General features: G+C 40.1%; 9 protein-coding genes across 9 annotated transcripts; 4 read left to right on the forward strand and 5 right to left on the reverse strand.

Moving 5' to 3' along the window:
• Positions 1 to 50: 50 nt before the first annotated feature.
• On the forward strand, positions 51 to 2,206 carry LOC140802574 (kinesin-like protein KIN-14N; the record flags this gene model as incomplete). Its single annotated transcript, XM_073158103.1, has 8 exons — positions 51 to 192; positions 303 to 412; positions 574 to 735; positions 832 to 1,031; positions 1,153 to 1,234; positions 1,303 to 1,407; positions 1,509 to 1,613; positions 1,718 to 2,206. Coding segments are annotated over 8 exons (1,086 nt in total), but the record flags the coding sequence as incomplete, so codon positions are not given.
• A 107-nt stretch (positions 2,207 to 2,313) lies between these two features.
• On the reverse strand, positions 2,314 to 3,531 carry LOC140802571 (photosynthetic NDH subunit of lumenal location 3, chloroplastic-like). Its single transcript, XM_073158100.1, has 3 exons — positions 3,126 to 3,531; positions 2,751 to 3,037; positions 2,314 to 2,613 (listed from the first exon to the last, which is right to left on the reverse strand). The coding sequence occupies exons 1-3, from the start codon at positions 3,424 to 3,426 to the stop codon at positions 2,515 to 2,517; spliced, it is 687 nt and encodes a 228-aa protein (XP_073014201.1). The 5' UTR covers positions 3,427 to 3,531; the 3' UTR covers positions 2,314 to 2,514.
• A 319-nt stretch (positions 3,532 to 3,850) lies between these two features.
• Positions 3,851 to 5,393, reverse strand: LOC140802573 (uclacyanin 1-like). Its single transcript, XM_073158102.1, has 2 exons — positions 4,600 to 5,393; positions 3,851 to 4,497 (listed from the first exon to the last, which is right to left on the reverse strand). The coding sequence occupies exons 1-2, from the start codon at positions 4,751 to 4,753 to the stop codon at positions 3,971 to 3,973; spliced, it is 681 nt and encodes a 226-aa protein (XP_073014203.1). The 5' UTR covers positions 4,754 to 5,393; the 3' UTR covers positions 3,851 to 3,970.
• Positions 5,394 to 5,497: 104 nt separating this feature from the next.
• LOC140802572 (sulfite exporter TauE/SafE family protein 1-like) lies at positions 5,498 to 8,142 on the reverse strand. The gene is given in 5 exon segments (XM_073158101.1): positions 5,498 to 5,960; positions 6,199 to 6,348; positions 6,442 to 6,585; positions 7,412 to 7,558; positions 7,561 to 8,142. Coding segments are annotated over 5 exon segments (1,278 nt in total). The 5' UTR covers positions 8,089 to 8,142; the 3' UTR covers positions 5,498 to 5,651.
• Positions 8,143 to 8,549: 407 nt separating this feature from the next.
• Positions 8,550 to 9,146, forward strand: LOC140802580 (uncharacterized). The gene is made up of 2 exons (XM_073158110.1): positions 8,550 to 8,580; positions 8,670 to 9,146. Exons 1-2 carry the CDS (start codon positions 8,550 to 8,552, stop codon positions 9,056 to 9,058), a joined length of 420 nt encoding a protein of 139 aa, XP_073014211.1. The 3' UTR covers positions 9,059 to 9,146.
• Positions 9,147 to 9,295: 149 nt separating this feature from the next.
• On the forward strand, positions 9,296 to 12,494 carry LOC140802583 (uncharacterized). Its single transcript, XM_073158113.1, has one exon. It carries the CDS (start codon positions 11,283 to 11,285, stop codon positions 12,315 to 12,317), a length of 1,035 nt encoding a protein of 344 aa, XP_073014214.1. The 5' UTR covers positions 9,296 to 11,282; the 3' UTR covers positions 12,318 to 12,494.
• Positions 12,495 to 12,665: 171 nt separating this feature from the next.
• LOC140802578 (antimicrobial ginkbilobin-2-like protein) lies at positions 12,666 to 13,805 on the forward strand. Its single transcript, XM_073158108.1, has one exon. The coding sequence runs from the start codon at positions 12,903 to 12,905 to the stop codon at positions 13,626 to 13,628; it is 726 nt and encodes a 241-aa protein (XP_073014209.1). The 5' UTR covers positions 12,666 to 12,902; the 3' UTR covers positions 13,629 to 13,805.
• Positions 13,806 to 14,193: 388 nt separating this feature from the next.
• On the reverse strand, positions 14,194 to 18,631 carry LOC140802581 (cysteine-rich receptor-like protein kinase 15). The gene is made up of 8 exons (XM_073158111.1): positions 17,712 to 18,631; positions 17,128 to 17,260; positions 16,255 to 16,389; positions 16,030 to 16,160; positions 15,727 to 15,937; positions 15,048 to 15,285; positions 14,778 to 14,928; positions 14,194 to 14,633 (listed from the first exon to the last, which is right to left on the reverse strand). Exons 1-8 carry the CDS (start codon positions 18,537 to 18,539, stop codon positions 14,295 to 14,297), a joined length of 2,166 nt encoding a protein of 721 aa, XP_073014212.1. The 5' UTR covers positions 18,540 to 18,631; the 3' UTR covers positions 14,194 to 14,294.
• A 1,669-nt stretch (positions 18,632 to 20,300) lies between these two features.
• Positions 20,301 to 24,751, reverse strand: LOC140802575 (cysteine-rich receptor-like protein kinase 15). Its single transcript, XM_073158104.1, has 7 exons — positions 23,880 to 24,751; positions 22,660 to 22,794; positions 22,406 to 22,536; positions 22,105 to 22,315; positions 21,276 to 21,513; positions 21,005 to 21,155; positions 20,301 to 20,872 (listed from the first exon to the last, which is right to left on the reverse strand). The coding sequence occupies exons 1-7, from the start codon at positions 24,745 to 24,747 to the stop codon at positions 20,534 to 20,536; spliced, it is 2,073 nt and encodes a 690-aa protein (XP_073014205.1). The 5' UTR covers positions 24,748 to 24,751; the 3' UTR covers positions 20,301 to 20,533.
• Positions 24,752 to 25,093: the final 342 nt, after the last annotated feature.

Raw genomic sequence — 25,093 nt, forward strand, 5'->3', positions numbered from 1 at the left:
GATGGTTATATTAATTTGACTTTGCTGCTGACCCTTTGCTAAATTTTCAGGAGCTAAAAGGAAATATTCGAGTGTTCTGTAGAGTGCGACCATTATTACCTGATATTGAAATTAATGGTGCAGAGGCTGCAGTTGTTTCATATCCAACATCAACAGAATACCTTGGTCGGGGAATTGACTTGATGCACAATGGTTAGATGGTTTTTCCTTATATTTTCTCTGCTCAGTATGTTGAGATCTTCTTTACTAACTAGTTTCTTTTTGGAGTATCAATATATCTAATAAGATGTCACTGATTTCAGCCCAAAAGTATTCTTTTACGTTTGATAAAGTATTTGATCATGATGCTTCACAAGAAGATGTCTTTGTTGAAATTTCACAGTTGGTACAAAGTGCACTCGATGGTTACAAGGTATATCCTTTCATACTACTTATTTTGATTTATATCCATCAACCAGAAATTAAAACAGACATGGTTATCTTGATGGGAAAAATCAACAAGTGCTTTTTCTTATATCATTATGTTTTAGGTTGATATAATTGAATTGTCAAAAATATTATTTTGATCCTCAGGTTTGCATCTTTGCTTATGGTCAAACTGGATCTGGCAAAACTTATACTATGATGGGTAAACCAGATGTTCTTGATCAGAAAGGGTTAATACCTCGATCGCTGGAACAAATTTTTCAAACAAGCCAGTCTCTGCTATCACAGGGTTGGAAGTACAAAATGCAGGTCTGACTATAATTGTATGCCTTCCTATTATGGAGGAATTTTTTTATTGATATGGCAATCTGCTATTACTAATGAGTTATTGTTATTTGTTCATAGGCTTCAATGCTGGAAATCTATAATGAAACAATCCGTGATTTGTTGGCAACTAATCGCTCTAGCAGCCAAGATACTGGCGCCTCAAAATATTCAATCAAACATGATGCAAATGGTAACACACATGTATCTGATCTTACAATTGTGGATGTCTGCAGCATCAATGAGGTCTCATTCCTCCTACAACAGGCTGCACAGAGCAGGTGACTGTTATTTCTTTCTAATCGTTGGACAACAAGTTTAATGACTGCAATTGCTTTAAACTAACTTTTTTACTTAAGTCATAGTTCTCACATTTTACTATTTGCTGGATTTGTGTCCCAGATCTGTTGGCAAGACCCAAATGAATGAGCAGTCATCAAGAAGCCACTTTGTCTTTACTCTGCGGATTTTTGGAATTAACGAGGTATCTTAAACTTTATTTTGTCAAATAAAATGTTTGGCAAGTTCTGACAATCGAGTTTCATTAATCAGAACACAGATCAGCAAGTTCAAGGGGTATTAAACCTAATTGATCTTGCTGGAAGTGAGCGTCTTGCTAGGAGTGGTGCAACTGGTGACCGCCTTAAGGAAACTCAGGCATGTTACAATTATATATATATTTAATTAAATGGACAAGAACTTTCTTGTCACGTGCTGATTCATCTTACTTCAACTTTTATTTGGTGGTATGACTTCAGGCAATCAACAAAAGCTTGTCATGTTTAAGTGATGTTATCTTTTCTATTGCTAAGAAAGAGGACCACGTACCATTCAGGAATTCCAAATTAACATATCTTCTTCAGGTAAGTTTATGTCTCTTACTGGTGATCTCTCAAGGATTATGATTTTCTATATTGAAGCCTTTTTTCTTAGGGTCTCATGAATTAATTTGTTTCCTAAACTGCAGCCCTGTCTTGGAGGGGACTCTAAAACCTTGATGTTTGTTAACATCTCTCCCGAGACATCCTCAACAGGAGAGTCAATCTGTTCACTTAGGTTTGCTGCGAGGGTCAATTCTTGTGAAATTGGAATTCCTCGACGTCAAACACAGATGCGTATTGCAGATCCACGTTTGAGCTATGGTTAAGAGAACTGCAGATTGTATTTTTTATTCACTAGATGGTTTTCCCTTGTGCATGTATGGCCCGTGCATGACCTATCAGCTCTATTTGCCCTGATAAGATGTTGATGGTATTTGTGTATCAAGGCAATGCAATTATCATTGCTGCCAAACAAAGCTAGATATCCACAAACTTGTATCAAGTATCAACATTAGAGTTGTTTCTTCAATCTGTTTGTATGTTGAGCATGATTGTGATAGAATTTGTATTAACATTTATTTCAACCAGTCCGATTGTCTAATGGCAGATTATCACCATGAGGCAACGTCAAGAAACTTGTATTTTTAATTACAATATTTTTTAATAGCATTTTCTGGATAGATTGTCGTTCCATTGAATTCTGCGAAGGCAACATTCACTATGTATGGATGGACATCGCTAATTAAAAAAAATAGCTGCTTTTATAATTAATGAATTAATTTGAAGCAGCCTTTCTATTGCTTGGAGTTGCAACCAATGTTGTGGCTTTACAAACACTCATGCTTTGTGCCAAATGGATTCTATCTGTACTCTCAAAGCTCCAGTGTAATATAGCACTTGCAAACAATCACAAGTTCGAGACATTCTTTTATGATACAAAAGCTTATGCCATTCTTGTCATTACCTCCTGGAGAATAGCTGTTGTATCTGCATAGCATGACTGCGTCGTAGGATTATCCCGCTTCTTGACGGCCTCTTCAAGCTGTTAATTAGTTCGTCGATGTTTACTGATTAGAATGCTGACATGATCTTATATCTCTGTAGGTACGCAGATGCTAGTCTTGATGTATTGAGTTATCGGAGACATTTAACAACCTAATTAAATCAACAAATCCTTACCTTCTCAACATTGTCAAATAACCGGTTGGCGAGTTCCGTGAGTGGTTGTTTCTGATCATCTGCAGCTGCGCTGATGACTTTGTCGAAATCATAGTACATGACAGTGGACTTGAGGCAGAGGTACTTCCTCACATAGCTCCATGCATCTTGGCCTATCATGTCCCCCAGAGCCAGGAGATCAAATGCATAATGCTTTAGCCTGAAAGCACTTCCTTGAGACCCTATGTTCGCCATGTAGATTCCCTTCCTCAGAAATGAACGGGTGCCTGTTTCCTCATTAGCAATCTCTGGTGCAAACATCAAAGACAGCATGAAAGGGGAGAAATATCGCCAGGCCGAATTAGTGAAACATGTTGGATATTTTAGGAAGCTTACTGCTGGTGACTGTGGGAACTGGCAAAGGCCCAGTAAGCCACAAGCCATTTCCTTCTTCGGCGCGCGAAGCTCCAGTGTGCAGCTGATGGAATACGAGAGTGGCCATGGTGAAGCTCAAAGAAGTCCTCCTTGAAATTTGCAAAGAAACCTTGGTGCTGCTTGATGGAGGAACCAGAGGTTCCCGCGAGTCGTGGGCGGTGGATGCGTATATTGTCGACGGCCTTCGTTTTCGTTTGTATTCCTTGAACTGGTTCAGTTTGGTTGGAAAGATATGAGAAGCTCCATTGAGAGAAGAAGCCATGGATACTGAGGGATGTGCAACAGGAAAACTTATTAGGTGTCTGAAGGCCCTAAGTTATCCACACTGGATATGAGTATTGGAAGCCAGTGACCACTCAAATGGCATCCACTAATCCTCAAGGAGACTACTACTCAAGGGGAGGGTGAAAAGTTTACTTGGGAACTTTTGGCTAAATGAAGCATAGAACCAAATGTCTTCGGTTAGCTCTTAGCCTCTATTAGCAAACATTTCAGAAATATTTTTAAGCTTGGACCCAACAATTATGAGTTTATCTTTTTTCAAATTATAAATCGGCTGTGTCTTTAAGTTTTTTTTTCCCAAAATTACCCTGTTAGGTGCGAATTATAAAATTTTAGAAGATAGGGTGTGAAGTAAAACTTTCCCTTAGAGCTGAAGCAAAAACATTTCAAACCACAGGATTTGTCCACTCTCTTGTCTCACCTACTATTCTCAAGATGCATCAAAGTACATACAAAAATCAAACACCTTTTTAGTGACCACAGCTTGCTATTTGCAATACAAATCTCTGTACTCTACTTAATCCTCACATAGCCAAAACCGTCAACAGACCCACACCGAGTCCGAGCCCCATTGCGACCCCAGCCCTGTGCCCTTTACCGACAGCCGCCGACTTCGTCACGGGTGCCGGCGCCAGTGGAAATGCCGGCGGCGACTCCGTAGGCGTTGAGACTGTCGGCGGGGACTTCGTAGGCATTGAGATTGTCGGCGGCGGCGACGCCGGGGTCGGCGCTGGCGAAGGGGCTTTTGTCGGTGCATGCTTATGCTTGTGCGGCGCCTTAGGAGGAGGAGCCATTGGAGCAGGTGTGGATGCCGGCTTCGGCGACGGTGAGGGGAGAGACGGCGTGGCCGATGAGACGACGTCGACTTCTAGCTTCATGCCTAAGCTGCAGTGGCCCGGAATGCCGCAGATGAAATATCTCTTGCCTGGGGCGGTGAGCTTGATGGTGGTGGTTCCTCCTGTGTACGACCCTAATGGCTTGACGACAGAGCATGAATCATATCCCGATTGAGACATCTCCAGCACGTTGTGGTATGCTTGATACGTGAAAGCTGCATGCATGAGATAAACCACCCTCATTAAGAATCAAAATCTAAGATTTGTGGAACGAAATAATGCAACGTTATAGATAAATATATAAGATAAGAACATACTCAAGGTGTCGCCGGGGGCGAACCTAATGTCCGCCGCCCACCCTTCCAGGTCGGTGGTCGTGTCCCAGCCGCTGGTGCCTCCGACCTCGTAGTTTGCAGCCATTGTCGTACGAACGAGAGCTGCCATGAAGGTGATGCAGAGCAATCCTTTCATTGCTGCCACCTTCGCCAGGGAGATAGAGATGCTATAAGATGGTTGTTGTCTAATTGAAGTTGTCACACGGATTCATGGGGATATAAATAGAAGAAGCAACGATTAATCTCCAACAATAGCTTGTGATAAAATAGTGCGAAGATTGTGTAGATGGTTGGTTCCCAAATTGGTCTATCTAGAATTTGGTAAGTCGATGTGATCTCAAATTAGTACATAATTAGCCCATGTGGAAGTGTGAATGGTTGGGACTAATGAGAGCTTAAGATTGCTATCAACGCAGATCTAATGACTCAAAATTTGAGTTGAGTTACGTTACGATGTATCTCATCGTGGAGACACATCGGAGTTCGGAGACAAATGAATAATTCAAAACGAGACCAAGATTAGAGATGCATAACATGATCAATTTATTAGGCCCAGAGATCATATCACCAGTTGACCTCTGTTTAATATTTTAGGGGATATGATTTGCTTCCCCATTTTTTATGAAATTAATAGAGCATCTACTATTTATGTTCATCTAGAATGGTGTATTGATAATGCATGCCTGCAAATTGGCCGAAGGATAATATATCCTTGAGTGCTTCGTCATAATGCCATTGGAAATATGCCAGTAATAATTTTAATCGATATATCTAACCAGCAGATTAATAGAAATTTTTTTTTTCCAACAGTTGAGGGTCTAAGGCTAATCCATATCGAGTTATCTACAACTGATGGTTCTACAGAAATTTGGTAGGCAAATTAATCTAAGAGATAGAATCATTACTAGTCTTTCCAAGAGAAACTAGTGTTGTTAGAATTATATGCATACAGGAAATCGATCAGCAGGAAATGCGCATCTAATATTTGTCTCTGGATTTGTCAAGCAAAATGCTCATGCTCCCCTGCTGATACCTCAGCAAGGCAGTTTGAAGCCCATGTAGTCTCCACTAGCATACTGTCTCCAAACATCCACTGCTCCAAAGCAAGTTTGTGTAACTGTGCTGAATGCCATAACAGCGCTGACTATAAATATAATGAGAGAGACTCTTCCTGACATTTGTATGGCTCTCTCAACAATCGCTAATCCAACAACTGAGGCTACAAAACAGATCATAGCGTAAATTAAGGCTTCATCTATTCCTTTCATGCCTAGGATTATGTACTGCACCATCGACATTGAAGATGAAAATAGCACCATGAAGGTGGATGTTGCTGCTGCTGTCTGCATAGATGTAACAACATATCAAAGCGATAAGTGTAATAAAGTTGTCTAGAGATTTTAAATACAATTAATAAAATCTAAATAAATCGTCGGTAGAATTAGGTGTCCTGAGAAGTATATGTCTATTTCTGCATTTGTTTTAACCAAAAGTTTCATTTGAAACAAACAGCTTACTGAACTACAGAATTGCCGCTGTCGATTTTAATTGAACTTAATAACATGAGTAAGAGAAACTTACCTGTGGAGGTACTCCAATCTGAAGAAGAGCGGGATTAAGGAGCAACCCTCCTCCAATGCCAAAGAGGCCACTCATAACCCCGGTTAAGAGTGCAGCAAGTGGGAAAACAAACACTGGCACAGGTTTCTTCTTGTTCCTCCCTACAATAGTCTACATGAACAAGTAGCAATGTAACGATGCTACATCAGCATAGAATAAACAAAGAAACAGAATGATTTATGCTAGGCGTGAAAATCTCAGAACCTTGTCATTAGCTTGCTGATCGTTCTGGGATTGTGGATTTTTCTTCACATAGATGATATATGCTGTAAAAGCTATGGCAAAAGGAATTTGGGATAGAGTGATAAGCCAATATGCAACTCCACATGGTTTTATTCTAACCAAACCCTGCAGAGCGATTACAATCAGGTGAAATTGATCAAGAATAAGAAAGAGAAATTATACCAAAAGAACAAAAGGGTGAACACAATGGTGAGCTTCAAACTTTTGTTCAGTCAATCCTATTGGCCGACTTATTTCAAATTGCCACTTAGTTACTTTTGGCAAGGCCTCTGAACCAAGAGGATAAAAGTCACGGAAAGGCGTAAGAAATCTTTCAAATGAAAAAATAAGCTCCACCTCCAACAAATCCTTATTAGTTACTGTGGATCCATTTGGACCACTCAGGTAGTAATGATCAAATTTGAACTTCCATTCATTCTTATCTAAATATCAGCAAAAAGATGTGGGTTCCTGATTCCATATCTATTAAACCACTCATAAGGAGACAAAGTAATGCAACGTCTCAGCCAGATACTAGCTACTGCAAATAGACATAAAGCCATTCTATAATGGCAAGTGGTGACAAAGATAAAGATAGATGGAACAGAGGTAACTTAAAAGTTCGCTCAGAATAACACAAGAACTTAAAATTTTGAATTGAGAATTAACCCAACAAACATAGAACTCAATCACATGATTTTAGGCAGATACCCACAAATCTACTCATTTGAAACCACCAGATTTTAAATATCTCCAGCAAAATTAACTGATTGCACTTCATTATTACAGTTCAATTTCTGATGGAACTAAACTACAAGCAGTAATGGTTATAACCAAGTAAGCTAGCGGATGAGTGGTTGAAAAGGCTACACTACATAAGATATAGCACAAAATAAAAAAGAACATTAGCAAAAGGACACAAGAAATGCAGACAAACATTAAAGTATCATACCTTCCCATGCTTATCTCCAATGAAGACATGGAGCATAAAGAAGCAGACCCAGACCATCACCAATACCACCAAATCCTTCCATGGGACCCTTAACCTACTTCCTCCTTCTCCACCCAAGAGGGGTTCATGTACTCCCTTCTCACCCCCTCTCTTCTATCCATCCCATCTCTCACCACCTCTGACTCAGCCTTCCAGCACTTGAACCCAGCCTTGCATGTCTTGTATGTGGAGCATGCTAGGAAGACAGTGAACAGGACAGTGATAAGCCACTCTGGGAACATAACATTGCAAACCACCCCAACACTGACTCCTAAAAGCATGCATGGCTGTGAGAGGAGAGCAATCTCAAAATTAACCAAAGATTCCCCTTTATGGCTTGGGTTCATGAGAAAGAGGATGTACAGGACACTGGACAGGGACCCTCCAGTGACCATGAAAGCTGTGAAAGATGTTGCTTTCTTCAGGCTAAGACCTGCAAAAATGTTAAGGATGAGGAGGTACAAGGAGCCACCACCAAGCCCTCCTGCACTGGAAGCAGACGCAGCTATGAAGCAGAGGACCCAAGCAACGATAGTGTGATAACTAATGGTCAAGTTGCTTTGTTGCAACTCCATCTGGTGCTGCCTCCAGTAAGCAAATTGGTTGAGGAGAAGGTCTAGAACATGAGATTCAGACATGGTTTTGGTTACTTCGACCGTGGAGAGAGAGAGAGAGAGAGAGAGAGAGAGAGAGAGAGAGAGAGAGAGAGAGAGAACTCGGTGAAAAGCGAATATGAGAACGTGGGAGGTCTTGATTTGCATATATGAAACTCCCTCATTTGGATGGTTAAGTGGGGAGTTATTGGAGTTTAGCGTCTTTTGTGCATGCGTCCTTTCGAACAAGTGTCCGTTTGGTTGAAGAAGCATATTGCTATTGGTAGTATAGATTGATCAAAGCTAAAGAAGCATAGTGAAGATACTAGAATATTTCAAATCAAATTTCTAGTGTGCTTTACTATAAATTTTGATTTAAAATACAACCAACAACTAGTACTAATATTATAAGACGTTGTTAATATAGAAATTTTTTTCCTATCCATTTTCATATCGAAAAGGATAAGCTTGAAAGCATTTCAATTTTCATATTTCCGTTGATAATTATGACCGGGCTGGCCTGGCTTGAAACTTTTGGTAATAGACTGGCCTTCGTTAGTTAGACTCGGCCCAAGAAGATCACGTGCTATGCAGATGGCCCAGCATAATATTGGATAAGGTAATAGTGAAACCTACACTTCTCTACACTACGGAGCTCTACTCCTCCTCCAAAACCCTAATCATTTACCTCTCCTCTCGCCATGGGATTGCTCTCTTGGTGGAAGGGGAACCCTCGTCGCCAACTCCTCCGCCTGCGGCGGCATCTAGCGGAAATGGGCGCGCCTCTGGTGCGAATGCCGAGGCGCGGTCGAGGGAGGTCCCCGGGATGAACGGCGCGGTGGAGGTGCGGCGACCGGCCGACGTCACGGTCTTCGAGTTCGGGTCGGCGGTGGCATCAGGTGACAGGGTCACGATGGCTGGATACTGCCCGGTGTCGGATGAGCTCGAGCCATGCCGGTGGGAGATCATCCCGGCCACCGGTAACGACGCGCCTCAGGTCCGGATCGTCTTCTAATCGTCTGGCTGTTTCATTTAGAGTAGAAAGATACGAACTTTGAGGTTACTGTGAGTTCTGTTCAATAAAGTTGTGATTTTGATTGTTATGGGAATTGTGCATGATAACTAATGCTATTGTTTGGATTATTATGGATATGAATTTAGGTTTACGTTGTGTTGGCCTTGCGGATATAGAGTTTTGCACGAAAAGATTAAAATGATGCCATCTCTGGTATAATTATATCCGTTCTCTCCTGAAGTTGTCGGAATGGTTTTTCCGATATTGGCTAAAATTGAATAGGTATTATCCGTAACATCTTCACTTATTACTAGAGTTTTCCCTGATTAGTACTCCATTCTGGAATTATTTTCACTCCTTAGAGAAAATAATCTAACACAGTGGAATTATATGGTATGAGAAAGGAAAAAGAGATAAGAAATTCTAAGAAATAGATAAATATGATCTTTGTGTTCAATGAACTGTCCAATAATTAGTGGTTCCTTTTTCAAAAGAGTACCAAAACCAAAAGTGATCTTCTCTCCCACCTTAAAGTCATCTAAGGTTAGTATATTTATCCCATCTTTTCTGCTCTCGTTTTGAAATCGGACTATTATTATCTGTCTTAAGCCATGGACTCCCATCTGTTATTCAAGGTGTGTCTTGCTAATATGAAGACAGTAAGCTCTTCTAGTTGTTTTAGATTAATCCATTTTTCCTACTGAGCCAATCAACCTTCTTTCTCTACTTCCTTTGAAAGCCATAGGAACATATTATATTTATGATCACGTTCAGACTTATTTTGACCAAACTCTATGTGAGATTTTTCTTGGTCTTACCCCTCTTCCGTGTTTTTCTTCTAGGCTAGAATATAATTTTTCTTAAATCTCTTCATATGTTATCTGACTAAAATTCAATTAGATGGTGATCTTATATTCATCTTGCAGAAATACATCTATTCAGCTACTCAGTACTGTACAAAGCATCTCTTATCTATTGTTGCCTACCTTCTTGTTAAGATGAAAGCCTACAATGATCCAATGAAGCTGCATCTTTTTTAAAATCTCTGTCCAGCTTCCTTCAAATTATGTGACAATTGCTATATTGAAAATATGAAGTATGTCATTTAATTGAGGTTTCACTCTTATTTTGGACTTCAGAAGTTCTTGTAATGACTACAATGCCATGTTATTGCAAATCAATTGATGTATAGCATGCAGATGTTTAAAAAAAAAAACTATTCCCATGATACCCACTTATTGTCTGTTCTTTTGCTTCTGTAGTTAGTTGCTCCCAAGGTGCTGATGATACTTACATACCTATACACTTTACTTTATTGCCTTGTTGGAGTTGCATTTGCAATCTAGGTTGCACAAAAGATTCTTATAATCAACTTGGAGGTAGGTACCATAAGATTTTTTTATTAACTAGAAGTACATCAAGCTGAAGTTGTCGCATCTAAGAGACTATACCATGTCAAAATTCTCTGGTAAATTTCTCTAGCTACATTAGTTTCCTGCAAAGTTGAATCTTTTAAGCACTCGGTGTACCGTTTGAATGTTGAAGATAACTGCATCTATCTTACTGCTCATTGTTAGAATTCAACACTATTTTAAACATCTCTATTTTGGTTGTAATTGTTCTGTTTGATGCCACCTTCATATCTTGAGATTCCTCCTGTAATGTCATAGTCATGGTTGATTTCTGAATAAGGAATTACTATGATCAGCTTTCTATATCACCTCTTCTTTAGGCTTGTCTAGAATCATCAGCATCTTATATCATGTCATGTCATGAAACGATGAAAACCGTGCTGTACCATTTCTTGTGCATGGCTTCTTCGTCTTTGCACCAAATGATTATTGGTTCGTGTCATGTGTATGTGTGTGTGTGTTATAGAGAGAGAGAGAGAGAGAGAGAGAGAGAGAGAGAGAGTATTACGGGAGTAGACCTTCAATTACATTCTCCCTGTAGAGAAACATGAATTGTAGAATTCCATCCGAGAGAGACAATCTGGAAGCCCAGACAGTGGAGGTACCTGTAAATCCGTTAGAAGACTTTAAAGTTTGTTTGTTCTCTATACTAGAATACTTGATGATTCGGCAGCTAAGCAGGATTCAAGCATCCGGAATGCAGGAAATCCCTGCAACCGGGACTGCAGGCGATCCGTCCCCAAAGCAATGTATCCACCAAAGCGAGGATAGAACTCTTTCACGCCACAAAAGACTTCCTCTGACCTTTTGCAATGGCCTTCACTCTCCTCAAGCCTTTCTCTTCCCAAGCCAACTTCAAACCCCAACTACTTCCACCCCTAAACCCCACAAATCTCTTCCTTTCTCCCACCATCTCTCTTCCACACCAAACCCACCTCGCCTTCTCCTCCTTCCACAAGCCCACACCCATCTCCCCAATCTCCTCTCTCTCCTCTTCGCAAGCCGCCTCCTCTACCCTCCTCTCACCTCCTTCCACAAGAGAAGAAGCCATTTCCCAAGCCAAAACTTGCATATCCACCACTCTAAAGAAGCCTCTCAACAACCCAGTTCCCCTCCCCACCAGAAAACTCAAGAAACAGAAGCAACCAAGATACCGAGTTGAGATACCTGTCATCGATGACTCGCCGAGTTCACTCACCCAACTCGCTGCTGAGGTCTTCTCAGACTTGCCCATCACGAGAAAAGGCGCAAAACCAAGTATTCTAGTTCTATGGTCTTCTCCCAAACTAGCAGAACTAGCTCACCAGGCTTTCTCTAACTCGGCCAACTTTGTGTCCAACTTGGACTTGGGTTCTATAAGCTCGGGAACACTGAGTTCTGGCGATTTGGCTGTGTTTGTGGCTCCAGAGGAGACCCAATTGGAGGAAATAAGAGAAATCACTGATGGTTTGTACCCCAAACCTGTGATTTTCTTCAACCCAAAGTGGGCCTTCGAAGAGGAGAAGGAATTTAGCAGTGGATTGGGGGGTTTTGTGGAATCTTTCGATGTAGTGTATTCTTTCATGGGGTTGGAGGTTAAAGGAATTTTGAGCAAGAGGAAAGGTGTTGTTTTGAAATGTGTGAAGGATGGGGTGATGAGTGGAGAAGGTTGGTTGGTGATGGTGGAGGAGGATGAGGGGAAGAAGCGGAACATGAAGGTGGCTACTAGGTTTAAGAAAAGGCCTTCCATTGGTGAGGTTGAGAATGTTTTGTATAACTTGATGGCGGCCAATTCTCCTGTGACCAAGTCTGTAAAATTTCTCAAAGAGCTAGCTTCTAATGTAACTGGAAAGAAGGCAAAACAGTAAGCCTTAGTTGATTCATTTTCTTGGTCTACAGAGTCTGTAACGAAGTCTTTGATGATTTCAAGAGGATATTAAATATATATAGCAGGCATCGAGTGTTTTTTAGTTGACTTTGCAGTGAATTTGTAATATTTTGCAGATGTAATGCAAAATAATGGAATATAGTGCTGAAGTTCTTTATTTTTTTTACCTTAAAAACTACATTAAGTGTAGATGCATTCTCTTAGAGGGAGGATTCCAGTAATCCGAGGCTACAACAGGGGAAGAGAGCCCCTTCCCAACTGAACTTAAAATAGCTTGTCATTATTGACTCGAAAAGTATTCAAATATCTCAACCCTCACATCGTCACAACTCATGAAGGTTATTCAACTGGCTACTTGTGGCTCATTTCTCAACCACTATGTCACTATTAAATCATTAGCCGCAGAAGGTTTCTAGAATGGACCAAAAATATGACCTCTTCTCGTAAACAAGGACTTTTCCACGGTTTTGACCCCTTCTACTCCGTCAAACCAAACTCATCTGATGCTCTATAAAACCTTGCTTCCTTGGCACTTATCTTTGCTATCTCTCTCTCTCTTACCACAATGCTCTCTCAAAAGTTTCTTCTCTCCTTTCTAACTCTATCTCTTCTTCACAACATCATCGTCGGCTCCAATCCTCTTTCTACGATATGCTCAAGCTCGGCCAATTTTACTACCGGAGATCCGTTCAATAACAACTTACACCAACTAATGTTTCTACTTGAAACAAAAGCTCCGAATATCGGATTCGACATCGCCTCGGTTGGCTCCGGTCACACAAGGGTGGACGGTCTTGCCCAATGTAGAGGAGATATCACAAGTGCGGCATGCCAGAAGTGCATTCGCACCGCCGGTGCTCATCTTCGACATAGCTGCACGCATTATAAAGACGCTATCGTATGGTATGACAGTTGCCTTCTACGGTACTCGAACAAAGAATTCTTTGGCGAAGTCGACAATGATCATAGGGTGTTGATGTGGAACGCTCAGATTGCGTTGAAAACATTAAGGCTTCACCAGAAGGTGGCGGAGCTGATGACAAGGCTAATGAAGAAGGCTTATCTTACGCCATTGCTGTTCGCCACTGGAGAGGCAAAGATCGGAGAAGGATCCGAGAAATTATATGGTTTGGCTCAGTGTACAAAAGACCTATCTGGCGGTGATTGCAAGACTTGTTTGCAGACTGCCATTAGCCAGCTTCCAAGCTGCTGCAATGGGAAGCAGGGAGGAAGAGTATTAGGTGGGAGTTGTACCATAAGATATGAGTTGTATCTTTTCTTTGATGCCTAAGATGTGACTCATATTGTGTATTAATTAAGTCGTAGATAGATAGAGAGTAATTACTATAATTTTCATGTGTAGATTGTTATGATTGCTACTTCTTTAATTTAATTTGTATATAATAAAAGAACTCTAGAACTTTCTAGGGTATCATTTATTTGATAATTATCAACCTCTTTGCGTCGACGTTCTTGACTACTTGCATGTGTTGGTTGTTAATGTTTGAGGCTTGTTGACATGCATGGTTTAGATCATACCTCGACTAGTTAGCTGCTTCCCATCATGCACCTCAACCAGTTGGTTCGTGTATATATAATAGCATATTATTGACTGATGAGTTGTTCATAGTAAAATAGCTCTTCTTTGTTTAGTGTAAGAATAACAATTTCTTGTCAACCTGATGTTGAAATGTATATCTAAGTTTCTCTGCTCAGCAAACTCACAGAATGTAGACCATCTATCAAGTGGCAAAAGCAAACTTTTTATTGCAAGTTAGGCAGCTCACGTAAAATAGGAGTAACCCTCCACAGTTTTGTAGACATGGGAACAGTATAAAAGATGGAGATAGATACAATTTGATTGGAGTAATTCCCTTCAGAATAAAATGTCACAGTTAGACAAAATAAGGCTGCAGAGATTTATTACAACAAATGATCTGATTATCAGTTCATCAATCTAACGTGGTTCCATTTCAGAGATAGAGACATCATTCACTGAGCCTCCTCTTGACCTGCTCCCAGGTAAATCAGCATTTCTCTCCCTCCCAAGTACATGTGGTTCATTGAATGTTCTACTACTGATAACAAAGGCAGGAGTGGAAGGGCTTGGAAGGGTAATAGACTGACTATTCAGCATGAGAATAACAGATGCCATGGTTGGTCTTTCTGATGGATCCTCCTGAATACAGAGTAGTCCAATATGGATGCATCTTAATACGTCTTGCGGTCGACACTCTTCGGCGAGACATCTGTCGAGGACTTGTAATGCTGCCCCTTTACGCCAATTATTCCAGACCTATATAGAAGCAAGAGTAAGGTTAGAGGAGATAATTGTAAAAAAAAAACGATCAGTATTCCTAATGTAATAGCATGATCAAACTTACTATATGTGACCTTAAAGAGACCAAATACATGTTAAGCACAGATAATTAGTCCTTACGTAGGATAGAAGGTCTTCAGAATACATGGAGTCTTGATTAAGAGTATTTCTTCGACCAGTCACAATCTCCAAAATTAATACACCAAAACTGAATACGTCTGATTTGGCAGAGAATTGGCCATAAAGAGCATATTCTGGTGACATATATCCACTGCAAATCAAGGTATTGACAGTAGTTAGACTGATAATTGAAGTAGAGCAGAAGATTCAAGTGGCTATATTGTTTGTTGCTACTTATTTGAAATAGGATAGTGATAAATGGTGCAATACTAGGTTCCAGCAATTCGGTTTGTGTTCCCTTGAGTAGCGTCTACATCGAAAAGCTTTGCAAGACCAAAATCTGAAATTTTAGGATTCATGTCCCCATCCAATAGGATGTTGCTTGCTTTAAGATCACGATGGATGATTCTTAGCCTTGAATCTTCATGAAGATATAAAAGTCCTCGAGCAATTCCTTCAATGAGTTTGTACCGCCTGCCCCAGTTGAGTAGTTCTCGTTTTACAGGATCTGTCTCACGTAACAAAATTTGGTCAGTTGATATATTTGCAATTATGCCAGAATGAAAAAGAACTTGAACGAAATCAGAAAGTTAAGCACCGCAAATAAGGACATAAATATAGAAATTACAAAAATAGTTGGTCTAGAGGTTGTTTCACCATTGAAAGAACAACATGCACATTTATATTCAGTCAACTCCATGGAGACAAATGCATAAAGGGTGATTTTGAGGTCAGCAAAAATACTGATTAGTTATTTGTTACCTTGATATAATAGAATGGAACAGAAAAGGAGTATCATAACATGCCATAATGGTCTGTCTTTAATGCAATGATAACAAATAGTTGCTTCAAAAATATATCTCGACCAATTGTATCGATGCATAACAAAACAAGAACGCAACTATTTGGTTTCTCAGTCCAACGGAAAGAGTTGCGTTATGAACCTTACCAAAAATAATTTTGTCAAGACTTGTATTTTGAAGGTACTCATAGACAAGAAGCTTCTCCTGCTCTTCCAAGCAGAAGCCTAACAATCGCACCAGATTCTTGTGCTGAAGCTTTGCAACCAGGATAACCTCATTTCTTAGCTCAATCAGTCCTTGCGCTGAGCTTGTCGAAAGCCTTTTCACGGCTATCTCCTGCCCATCTTGTAATATTCCCTGTATAGCGTTCAACGCAAAGGCTATTGCAATTAGATTCAAGAAAGTGCTTGTGGTCCAAGTACTTTATAGAGCTTAGACTATAGATGCACCTTATACACTGGGCCAAATCCACCTTCTCCAAGCTTATTTGCTTCAGAGAAGTTATTTGTCGCAGCTCTTATAGTACCCAAGTCAAACAACAGAGACTCTGCACTTCTGAATTCCTCTTCATTTCCACCATCTGCTCACAAGAACAAGCTTTAGCACATGAAAAACATAACATGACTATCTCTATTGTGCTTTCCCTATAGGCTAGTAGTTCCGCAGATACTTACTGGGTGCATTTTGAACTGATAGACTTTTAACTGGTTTCCTTCTTCGCAAGAAGATACATATAGCAAAGAGGAACGACAATACAACAGCCACTGCGATGGCAACAATAACAATTGTTTTTGTAGTTCTATTACTTCCTGCACCAAAATTAAGTGATATTACGTAAAAATCTATGTAGTAGATAATTTAATGCATGACTTGCAAATGAAACAACAAGAGACCTGTTAGAAAATCTATTCGGCAGTGTGAAGGATGCAGGACTCATACATATGACAGCATGAAAAATTAGGTAATGAAGGTAATGCAAAACTGTAGTAGCTGATGCTTTCATTATATATGCTAATCATGGTCTGCTAAGAGGAAGGGAAAAATGATCTTTTTCTCTCGAGCTAACGACATATCTCTTGATATCTAAATAATAAACGAATAAGTCATTTTTCCGATAAAACCCAAATAACCAATACAACTGAAAGGAACAAAATGAAACTAGAAAGCTTAATCCCTTAAAAGCAAGCGTTCATAAGCTACTACTCGTTTCTCGTTGCGACATAGAAAGGTGCTTCTCATATCAAATTCAGATTATAAAAATTAATACGAGTTCATCCTATAAAAATTCAGGCAGTTAGGTGTATAATTAAAAAAACAAGACCATCCATATAGAAAAATAATTCTACCCAATCATTACTCTCAGCAAAAATATTCAATAGAAGCGGGTACTCGAGATACCACCCATGTAACTGTGTCTTTATTCTCAACTCCAATTTATCTCGGCATTGTGGAGTGTGGGCATATAGATTTTACTAGTGTTATTTTCCTTCTCCAAATCTACTTCATAAGTTAGCATGTCAATATCAAGCTAAAAATTTATCACTTACCATCACTGTTCGATCTAGTGAGATCGCTACTTTCCTGACGGCGGAGAGAGACGCGGCGCCGCCTCGCAAAGAGATGGAGACGAGCATGTATGGCAAGTGCAAACAAGTGGAAGGAGAAGATAAATTTCCCAATCTAACCCCCCCCAAATTAGTAACGTGTCGACAACCGATTGGTCTATCCGAGCGCGATCTAATTTTGGTCGCGAGATTCCTCGTTGACTTAAAATTCACGGTTGGATCTTACGCGGTCACGCCTTTCTGGAGGACCACTGCCGTCCTGGAACTATAGGGTAGAATAGTGTTTATACGAGTGGTCAAAGTGGAGAAGGCACGGGTTTCTTTTGGAATGACGTTGGCTCCAATTTAATGAAATTGTGATTTAAGAACAACTTGTTCGACTAATAGAATTGACAACATTTTATGTTTTGTTTTAACCATTTCTTTCAATGCAGGAAACATAGAGAAAAATATAATAAACTTTGAATCTGATTCACGAAGAAATACCGAATTAAGTTAATTTCCTACCGACGTTAATTAACGCGTCTACTGGTCAAAGAGTTCATGACATGGCAGATTTGACTTACCTGTTGGATTTCCGTCTTCTGGTGGTGGACTGGTAGCGTTGCCGGAATCCCTTCCCTAGGAGGTGAAACCGCAGGCGCCGGCGTCGGCGCATCGTCGATAGTTAAAAGATTATAGAAAGGAGCCACTTCGTATCGAATATAGCAAGTCTCCCCTTTAACCCTTCCTCCCTGCTTCGCATCGCAGCACGCCGGAATGTTTGAGATGGCATCCGTCAGGCACCGATAGCACCCGCCGTCCGACAAGTCCCTCGTGCACTGCGCTAACCCGTAAATCTTCTGAAAGCTCGTAAAATTCGCCGTGCCAGTCGCAAACATCCGCGGCGACCCGTACGCTGCCTTCTGAGCGAGTGTGTCCATGAGCTGGCCTAGCAAGGTATTGAACAGTGTTGGCTGCGATACATTATTTGTATTGGACATGTAGAACGTCACTGGTTCCACCATGGAGAAGAAACTTGTGTTCGAGTAGCGGAGAAGGCAATCCTCGTACCATATCGTCGACGACATGCCATGCGGGCACTGCTCGACGATGCCGTGGATTGAGGTGTTGAGGCAGCTGCGGCAATCGGCAGGGGAGAGATCGCCACGGCATAAGGCGAGGCCATAAACTTGATTAGGGTACCGGCCGACTGTGTCGTTGGCGAAGCCGGAAGGGACGGCGGCGGAGGAGAGGGAGGAGAGGAGGAGGTTGAGGTTGGATTGGAAGGTACTCTTGGTTGTATAGTTTACATCGGTTGGGCAGGTAGTCCATAAGATGTCATCTGAGATGGCCATGGGAAGATGAATTAAGAGGAGAAGGGATAGGAGGAGGAGGAGAACAGGGAAGTGCATAGTTTCTGTTCCTGAGATGTGCTCGGAGATTAATTGAAGGAAATAAGAGAGAGTTTAAGAGGTATTGTTTCATGGAAGCATGGGTATGGATAGGAGTAGCCGATCATTTATTAGTCGATAGAGGTTGAAATAAAATAGTGTGGACCCGTTTCATTACCTGTCTATTGCGTTACTTGCGTATGACATAACTCAAGTAGGAGGGATGTAGTTTGACCGTTGACTTTAATTCTATAGATAAGTCATTGAGAAAGGTGTCATAATTTGGGTTGGTAACAACATGTTTTAGTTTTGGTTTTGAATTTCACAACTTAATTGGAAAATATAATTTATTGAATTAGATAGAAATGATTCAAACTTCATCAATTCCCACGTTACAAATAATCATCTGAGAATCTCACTTAATTGCAAAGGAGAAAAATCTACCAAAGTTTGAGAAAAATCCGACCAACATAGCACGTTGGATCTCGTGTATGTGCTCCTCCTCCTCATTTGATACTTCGATGAGTGACATACTGTGTGCCTATTAAGTCTTGTATCTTTTTTTCTTACTTTATTAATAGTTAATGTTTATGGGTGTGAGAGCTTTTTATCTACCATATTGATATCTTTATTTATCCCTCTCTTACAAACGTAGATCTATGTATATAATTGTCAGATCATAACAGAGCCACTGGTTGACTTAAAAGACTTTATGCTTACAAACTTGTAGGGGTTGTGCTCCATTTACTCTTCTTCTTCTTTTTTTCTATGCTCTTCGGTTTGATATTTTGCTATTAATCTCCTACTCACCCTCTTATCATGCGCTGCAATCATCCTATTATTCTTGAATTTAATAAAAATACCTATCTATGGCCCTTCCTAGATAAAGAAAATGGCAAGTTGGTATAGGGTCGGTGGCAAAATCTCTTTCTCTCACCTACTGTTTCGGTCTAACCCTTTTTCTTCTCTTCTAATGGCCTGCTAAGATGAATCATAAAGAGTTTATGGCATATAATATATACAAGTATGTCAATCATTTCGAACATTAGAATGCTACTATTTGGTTGATATTAAAGAGAAATCGATGTCCTCTAATCGAAGAACCTCCTCTTTTTTTAAGTGTAAAAACTCAATATATCCCATAAGCCCAAAATTGCACATCAAATAGAAACAAGAACGGAGAGGATAACTTCACAATAAACCATCCAAATAATCACAATGCATATAGATTATAATCTTCACCTCAAGGGTATAAACTCAATAATGCCAAGTCTTCACAAATAGAAAGTTACTAAACTTACAAGACAAGCTTACAAAAGAGGTAGGAGATTCACTCACATTCTAACTAGCAAAACTCTAAGATGGATTCTCTTTCTTCTCTTGCTCTCTAAGATGACATCAAAATGAAAAAAGATGAGCTAGAGTTTCTCTTGACATCCAATGACTTACTTTCCTATGACTAAACAAGATTCGAACATAATAAGATAAAACTATTTCCAAAATGCCCCTAATAAGTATAAGAACTACTAAAATAACTATAGTAGTAACACACCAATTAGCTAGATGAAATAGTATAACAAAGATGATAACTAAGTTTAGCACTAATTTTTAACAGATATTAGCTAAACCCAATAGGGTGGCATGCAAACAGATTGTGGGCATCTACTAGATCACACTAAAAGCTAAAAAGGCTCCAAAATAATGTCAATTGTTATTATCTCGACTCAACTGATATCTAAAGTATATGTAAATTTCTCTGCTTAGGAAATGTGGAAATGTAAGTGTTCGAAAAAAGCTGCAAGACCATCTAGCAAGCAGCATAAGCGAGCTTCTTATTGCAATTAGGCTCAAGTAATATAGTTTATAGAGATACATAAAATCTGATTGAAAGAATTCTCTAAAATGCCACAGTTGGACGAAAACAAGAATTGATCTTATTACAGTTTATCTGGTCATGCATTTACTAGCTTGCTGCTAGCAAAAGGAACTAAGAGTAGAGTTGCACTGCTGATCAATTATCGTGGTTCCATTTCAGAAACCGTAACATCATTTACTGAAACTACTCTTGACCTGCTTGCAGGCAAATCAGCATTTCTACCTCTATCAAGAACATGTGATTCACTTAATGTTTGACTGCTAATAACAAAGGCAGGAGTGGAAGGGCTTGGAAGGGTAATAGACTGACTGTTGAGCATGAGAATGACAGAAGCCATGCTTGGTCTATTTGATGGATCCTCCTGGACACACAGTAGCCCAATATGGATGCATCTTAATACGTCTTGTGATCGACACTCTTCGATGAGACATCTGTCGAGGACCTGTAGTGCTGCGCCTCTATTCCAATTATTCCAGACCTATTTACAAGCAAAGGTAAGGTCAGAGGAGATGATTGTAATACCATTAGTATTCCTCATGTAATAGCAGGAACTTAACATCTGATTTTAAATGGACCGAATACGTGTTAAGCACAGAGAACTAGTCCTTACATAGGATAGAAGGTCTTCAGAATGGATGGAGGCTTGATTAAGAGTGTTTCTTCGACCGGTCACAATCTCCAAAATTAGGACACCATAACTGAAAACATCTGATTTGGCAGAGAATCGCCCATAAATAGCATATTCTGGTGCCATATATCCGCTGCAAATCGAGGAAATGACAGAGGTTAGACTGATAAAATGAAGTGGAGCAAAAGATTAAAGTTGTTCGATATGCTTGTTGCTACTTATTTTAAATAGGATACTGAGAAATGGTGCATACTAGGTTCCGGCAATTCTGCTTGTGCTTCCTTGGGTACTGCCTACATTGAAAAGCTTTGCAAGACCAAAATCTGAAATTTTAGGATTCATGTCCCCATCCAAAAGGACGTTACTTGATTTGAGGTCTCGATGGATGATCCTTAGCCTTGAATCTTCATGAAGATAAAGAAGCCCTCTAGCAATTCCTTCAATGATTTTGTACCGCATGCCCCAGTCGAGTAGTTCTCGCCTTACAGGATCTGTTCAGGATAAGTATCTTTGTAACCAACAAAAATTGGATTAAATAAAATCAAATTGCCCCAATATAATGTTATGATACTACTTTCTTTATTTTACTCAAATCAAATTGAAAATTAAATAAAATCAAACATTATATTTTTTTACAAGAACACATATTTCTACTTTGGTTAATTAAAAAATTGCCATCAGGCCTAATAAAAAGAACTACAATGAAGTCAGAAAGTTCAGAGCAGAAAGTAGGGACATGAGTAACCATAGAAATTGCAACAATAGTTGGTCTAGAGGTTCTTTCACCATTGAAAGAAGAAAAAGCACATTTATATTGAATCAAATCTATGGAGACAAATGCATAAAGAGTGATTTTGAGGTCAGCAAAAATACTGATCAGTTATTTGTTACCTTGATATAAAAGAACAGAACAGAAAAGGAGTATCATAACATGTCATATTTGTCAGACTTTAATCTAATAAATTAATAGTTGCTTCACAAATATATCTCGACCAACTATATCTATGTACAACAAAATAGTACACAATTAGTTGGTTAAAACTGTCTCAGTCCAACAAAAAGAGTAGCGTTGTGAACCTCACCAAAAATTATTTTGTCAAGGCTTGTGTTTTGAAGGTACTCATAGACAAGAAGCTTCTCCTGCTCTTCTAGGCAGAAACCTAACAATCGCACAAGATTCTTGTGCTGAAGCTTTACAACAAGAACAACCTCATTCCTTAGCTCAGTCAGTCCTTGCACTGAGCTTGTCGAAAGCCTTTTCACAGCGATCTCCTGTCCATCTTGTAGTGCTCCCTACATAGTGTTCAACAATGAAAACCCAGTTAGATTCAAGAAAAGATTCATAGTTTAAGTAATTTGGAACAGCTTAGACTAGAGATAAACCTTGTAAACTGGCCCAAATCCACCTTCTCCAAGCTTGTTTGCCTCAGCGAAGTTATTTGTGGCAGCTCTTATGGTACCCAGGTCAAACAAAAGGGACTCTGCAATTCTGATTTCCTCTTCATTTACACCATCTGCTCATAAGAATAAGCTTTAGCAAACGTGGCCATCTGTATTCTGCTTTCGGCTAAACACTAGTAACTCGACAGATGCCTCTTTTATTTTCTTTTTGGACAAAAGGCAAGCACGCTACTTACCGGGTGCATTTCGGACTGATAGATTTTTAACTGGGTTTCTTCTTCGCAAGAAGATATATGCAGTAAAGAGGAACAACAATACAGCAGCCACTGCGATGGCAACAATGACAATTGTTTTTGCAGTTCTATTACTTCCTGTACCAATATTAAGTGAAGTTACTTAGAATTTCTATTTACGAAATATTGAAATATCTAAAGTGGCTAAATAGGGCATTCATACATATGCAAAACTGTTTCCTCTTAAAATCAAGAAACAAAAGAACTATGTACTAGATGATTTAATGCATGCCTTGCCGAAGGAAAAGAAAAAGAAAAAGAGAGACCTGTTGTAAAATCTATTCGACAGTATGAATGATGCTTCTTTCTTGTTGAGACAAAATGCCTTAAATTCAAGAGTTCATAAGCTAATACTTGTTCTCGTTGAGACAGAAAGGTGCTTCTCGTATCAAATTCAGATAATATAAATGAATACGGTTTCATTCTATACAAATTCAGGCAAATAGATGGATAGTTAAAACTCTAAACCATCCATATAGAAAAATAGTTCTACCCAATTATTTCTCTCAACAAAAACACGAGGTTTAGAATATCAGAAGTGGGGACTCGAGAATTCTCAACACAATTTATTTTGGCACGGTGCACTTATAACTCCTACTACCCTCGCCGTATTCTTTTTCCTTCTCCAAATCTATATCATGTCAACCTCAAGAAAATTAAATCCTTAAAAGAAAGCACGAATCCAAGCAAAAAGGCGATCACTTACCATCACCACTCTATCTATTTCTAGTCTCATATCTATTTTGCTATGCGAGATTCACTGCATTCAAAGGCGGAGGAAGAGACGGCGCCGCCGCCTTGCGAAGAGATGGAGACGACCATGTGGAGCAAGTGCAAACAAGATTGTTATCCGAGTGTACTTGGATCTTGCGAGTTTTTGCATCCGGAACTATACGAGTGCAAAATAGTAATTGGGCTAATGGCTGGTAAACGTGGAGTTGACGTTGACTAGCATTAAGTGAGCCGACGGTGACTCTGCTTTAGTTCATTGTGATTATGGACGACGTAGACTCACAAAATACTCTAGAATTTTTTTTTGTTTAATTCAAACAATTTAATTTCTCCACGCAGGAAAGCATGACTTTGAATCAGTTGATTAGCAGACGCGTTTAATGGTCAAACTAAATTTGGAGTACGTTGGATTAGGGGAAGGCTTGACTTACCTTTACCTGTTGCATTTCCATCTTCTGGTAGTGGACTTGTAGCGTTGCCGGAATCCCTTCCCTTAGAAGGCGAAGGTGTAGGCGCCGCCGCATCATCCTCAGCCAAAAGGTTATAGAAAGGAGCTACTTCGTATCGAATATAGCAAGTCTCCCCTTTAACTCTTCCTCCCTGCTTCCCGTTGCAGCACGCCGGAATTTTTGAGATGGCATCCGTCAGGCACTCATAGCACCCGCCGTCCGACAAGTCCCTCGTGCACTGCACTAACCCGTAAATCTTCTGAAAGCTCGTAAAATTCGCCGCGCCAGTCGCAAACATCCGCGGCGATCCGTACGCTGCCTTCTGAGCGAGTGTGTACATGAGCTGGCCTAGCAAGGTATTAAACAGTTTCGGTTGCGTAACGTTATTTGCATTCCACATGTAGAACGTCACTGGCTCCACCATGGAGAAGAAACTTGTGTTCGAGTAGCGGAGAAGGCAATCCTCGTACCATATCGTCGACGACATGCCATGCGGGCACTGCTCGACGATGCCGTGGATTGAGGTGTTGAGGCAGCTGCGGCAATCGGCGGGGAAGAGATCGCCACGGCATAAGGCGAGGCCATAAACTTGATTAGGGTACCGGCCGACTGTGTCGTTGGCGAAGCCGGATGGGACGGCGGCGGAGGAGAGGGAGGAGAGGAGGAGGTTGAGGTTGGATTGGAAGGTACTCTTGGTTGTATAGTTTGCGTCGGTTGGGCAGGTAGTCCATAAGATGCCTTCTGAGATGGCTATGGGAATATGAGTTAAGATGAGAAGGGATAGGAGGAGGAGTTGTAGGGAGTTGAGGAGGATAGGAAACTGCATTGTTTCTGAGATGTGTTCTTGCATCTCTGTAGAGGAGATAGAGCGGAATAAGAAAGAAAGACTATAAGAGGTATCATTTTATGGAGGCATGGATATGGATATATGGGAACCGCTGGCGAACTATTTATCTTATGTTGTAAGTCAAATCAGTGGAATACGACGTCTATCTAGAGTCGAATAATAGGATGTGCGGTCGATTTATGAGCAATCTAATGCGTGTGGAATTAATAAATGAGAAAGTTCTTTTTTATTATTGACTTTTGACTGTTGACTGTTTCAAAACTAATTTCCTCTTGACATCCACTAATGGCCCCAAATAGTGATCTTGCATATAAATCCAATGAAGTTCAATGAGAAAACACAATATGGG

The sequence above is a fragment of the Typha latifolia genome, unplaced genomic scaffold (genome assembly GCF_019914945.1).
Source record: "Typha latifolia isolate L0001 unplaced genomic scaffold, TyphaL0001v2 contig_34, whole genome shotgun sequence".
NCBI lineage: Eukaryota > Viridiplantae > Streptophyta > Magnoliopsida > Poales > Typhaceae > Typha > Typha latifolia.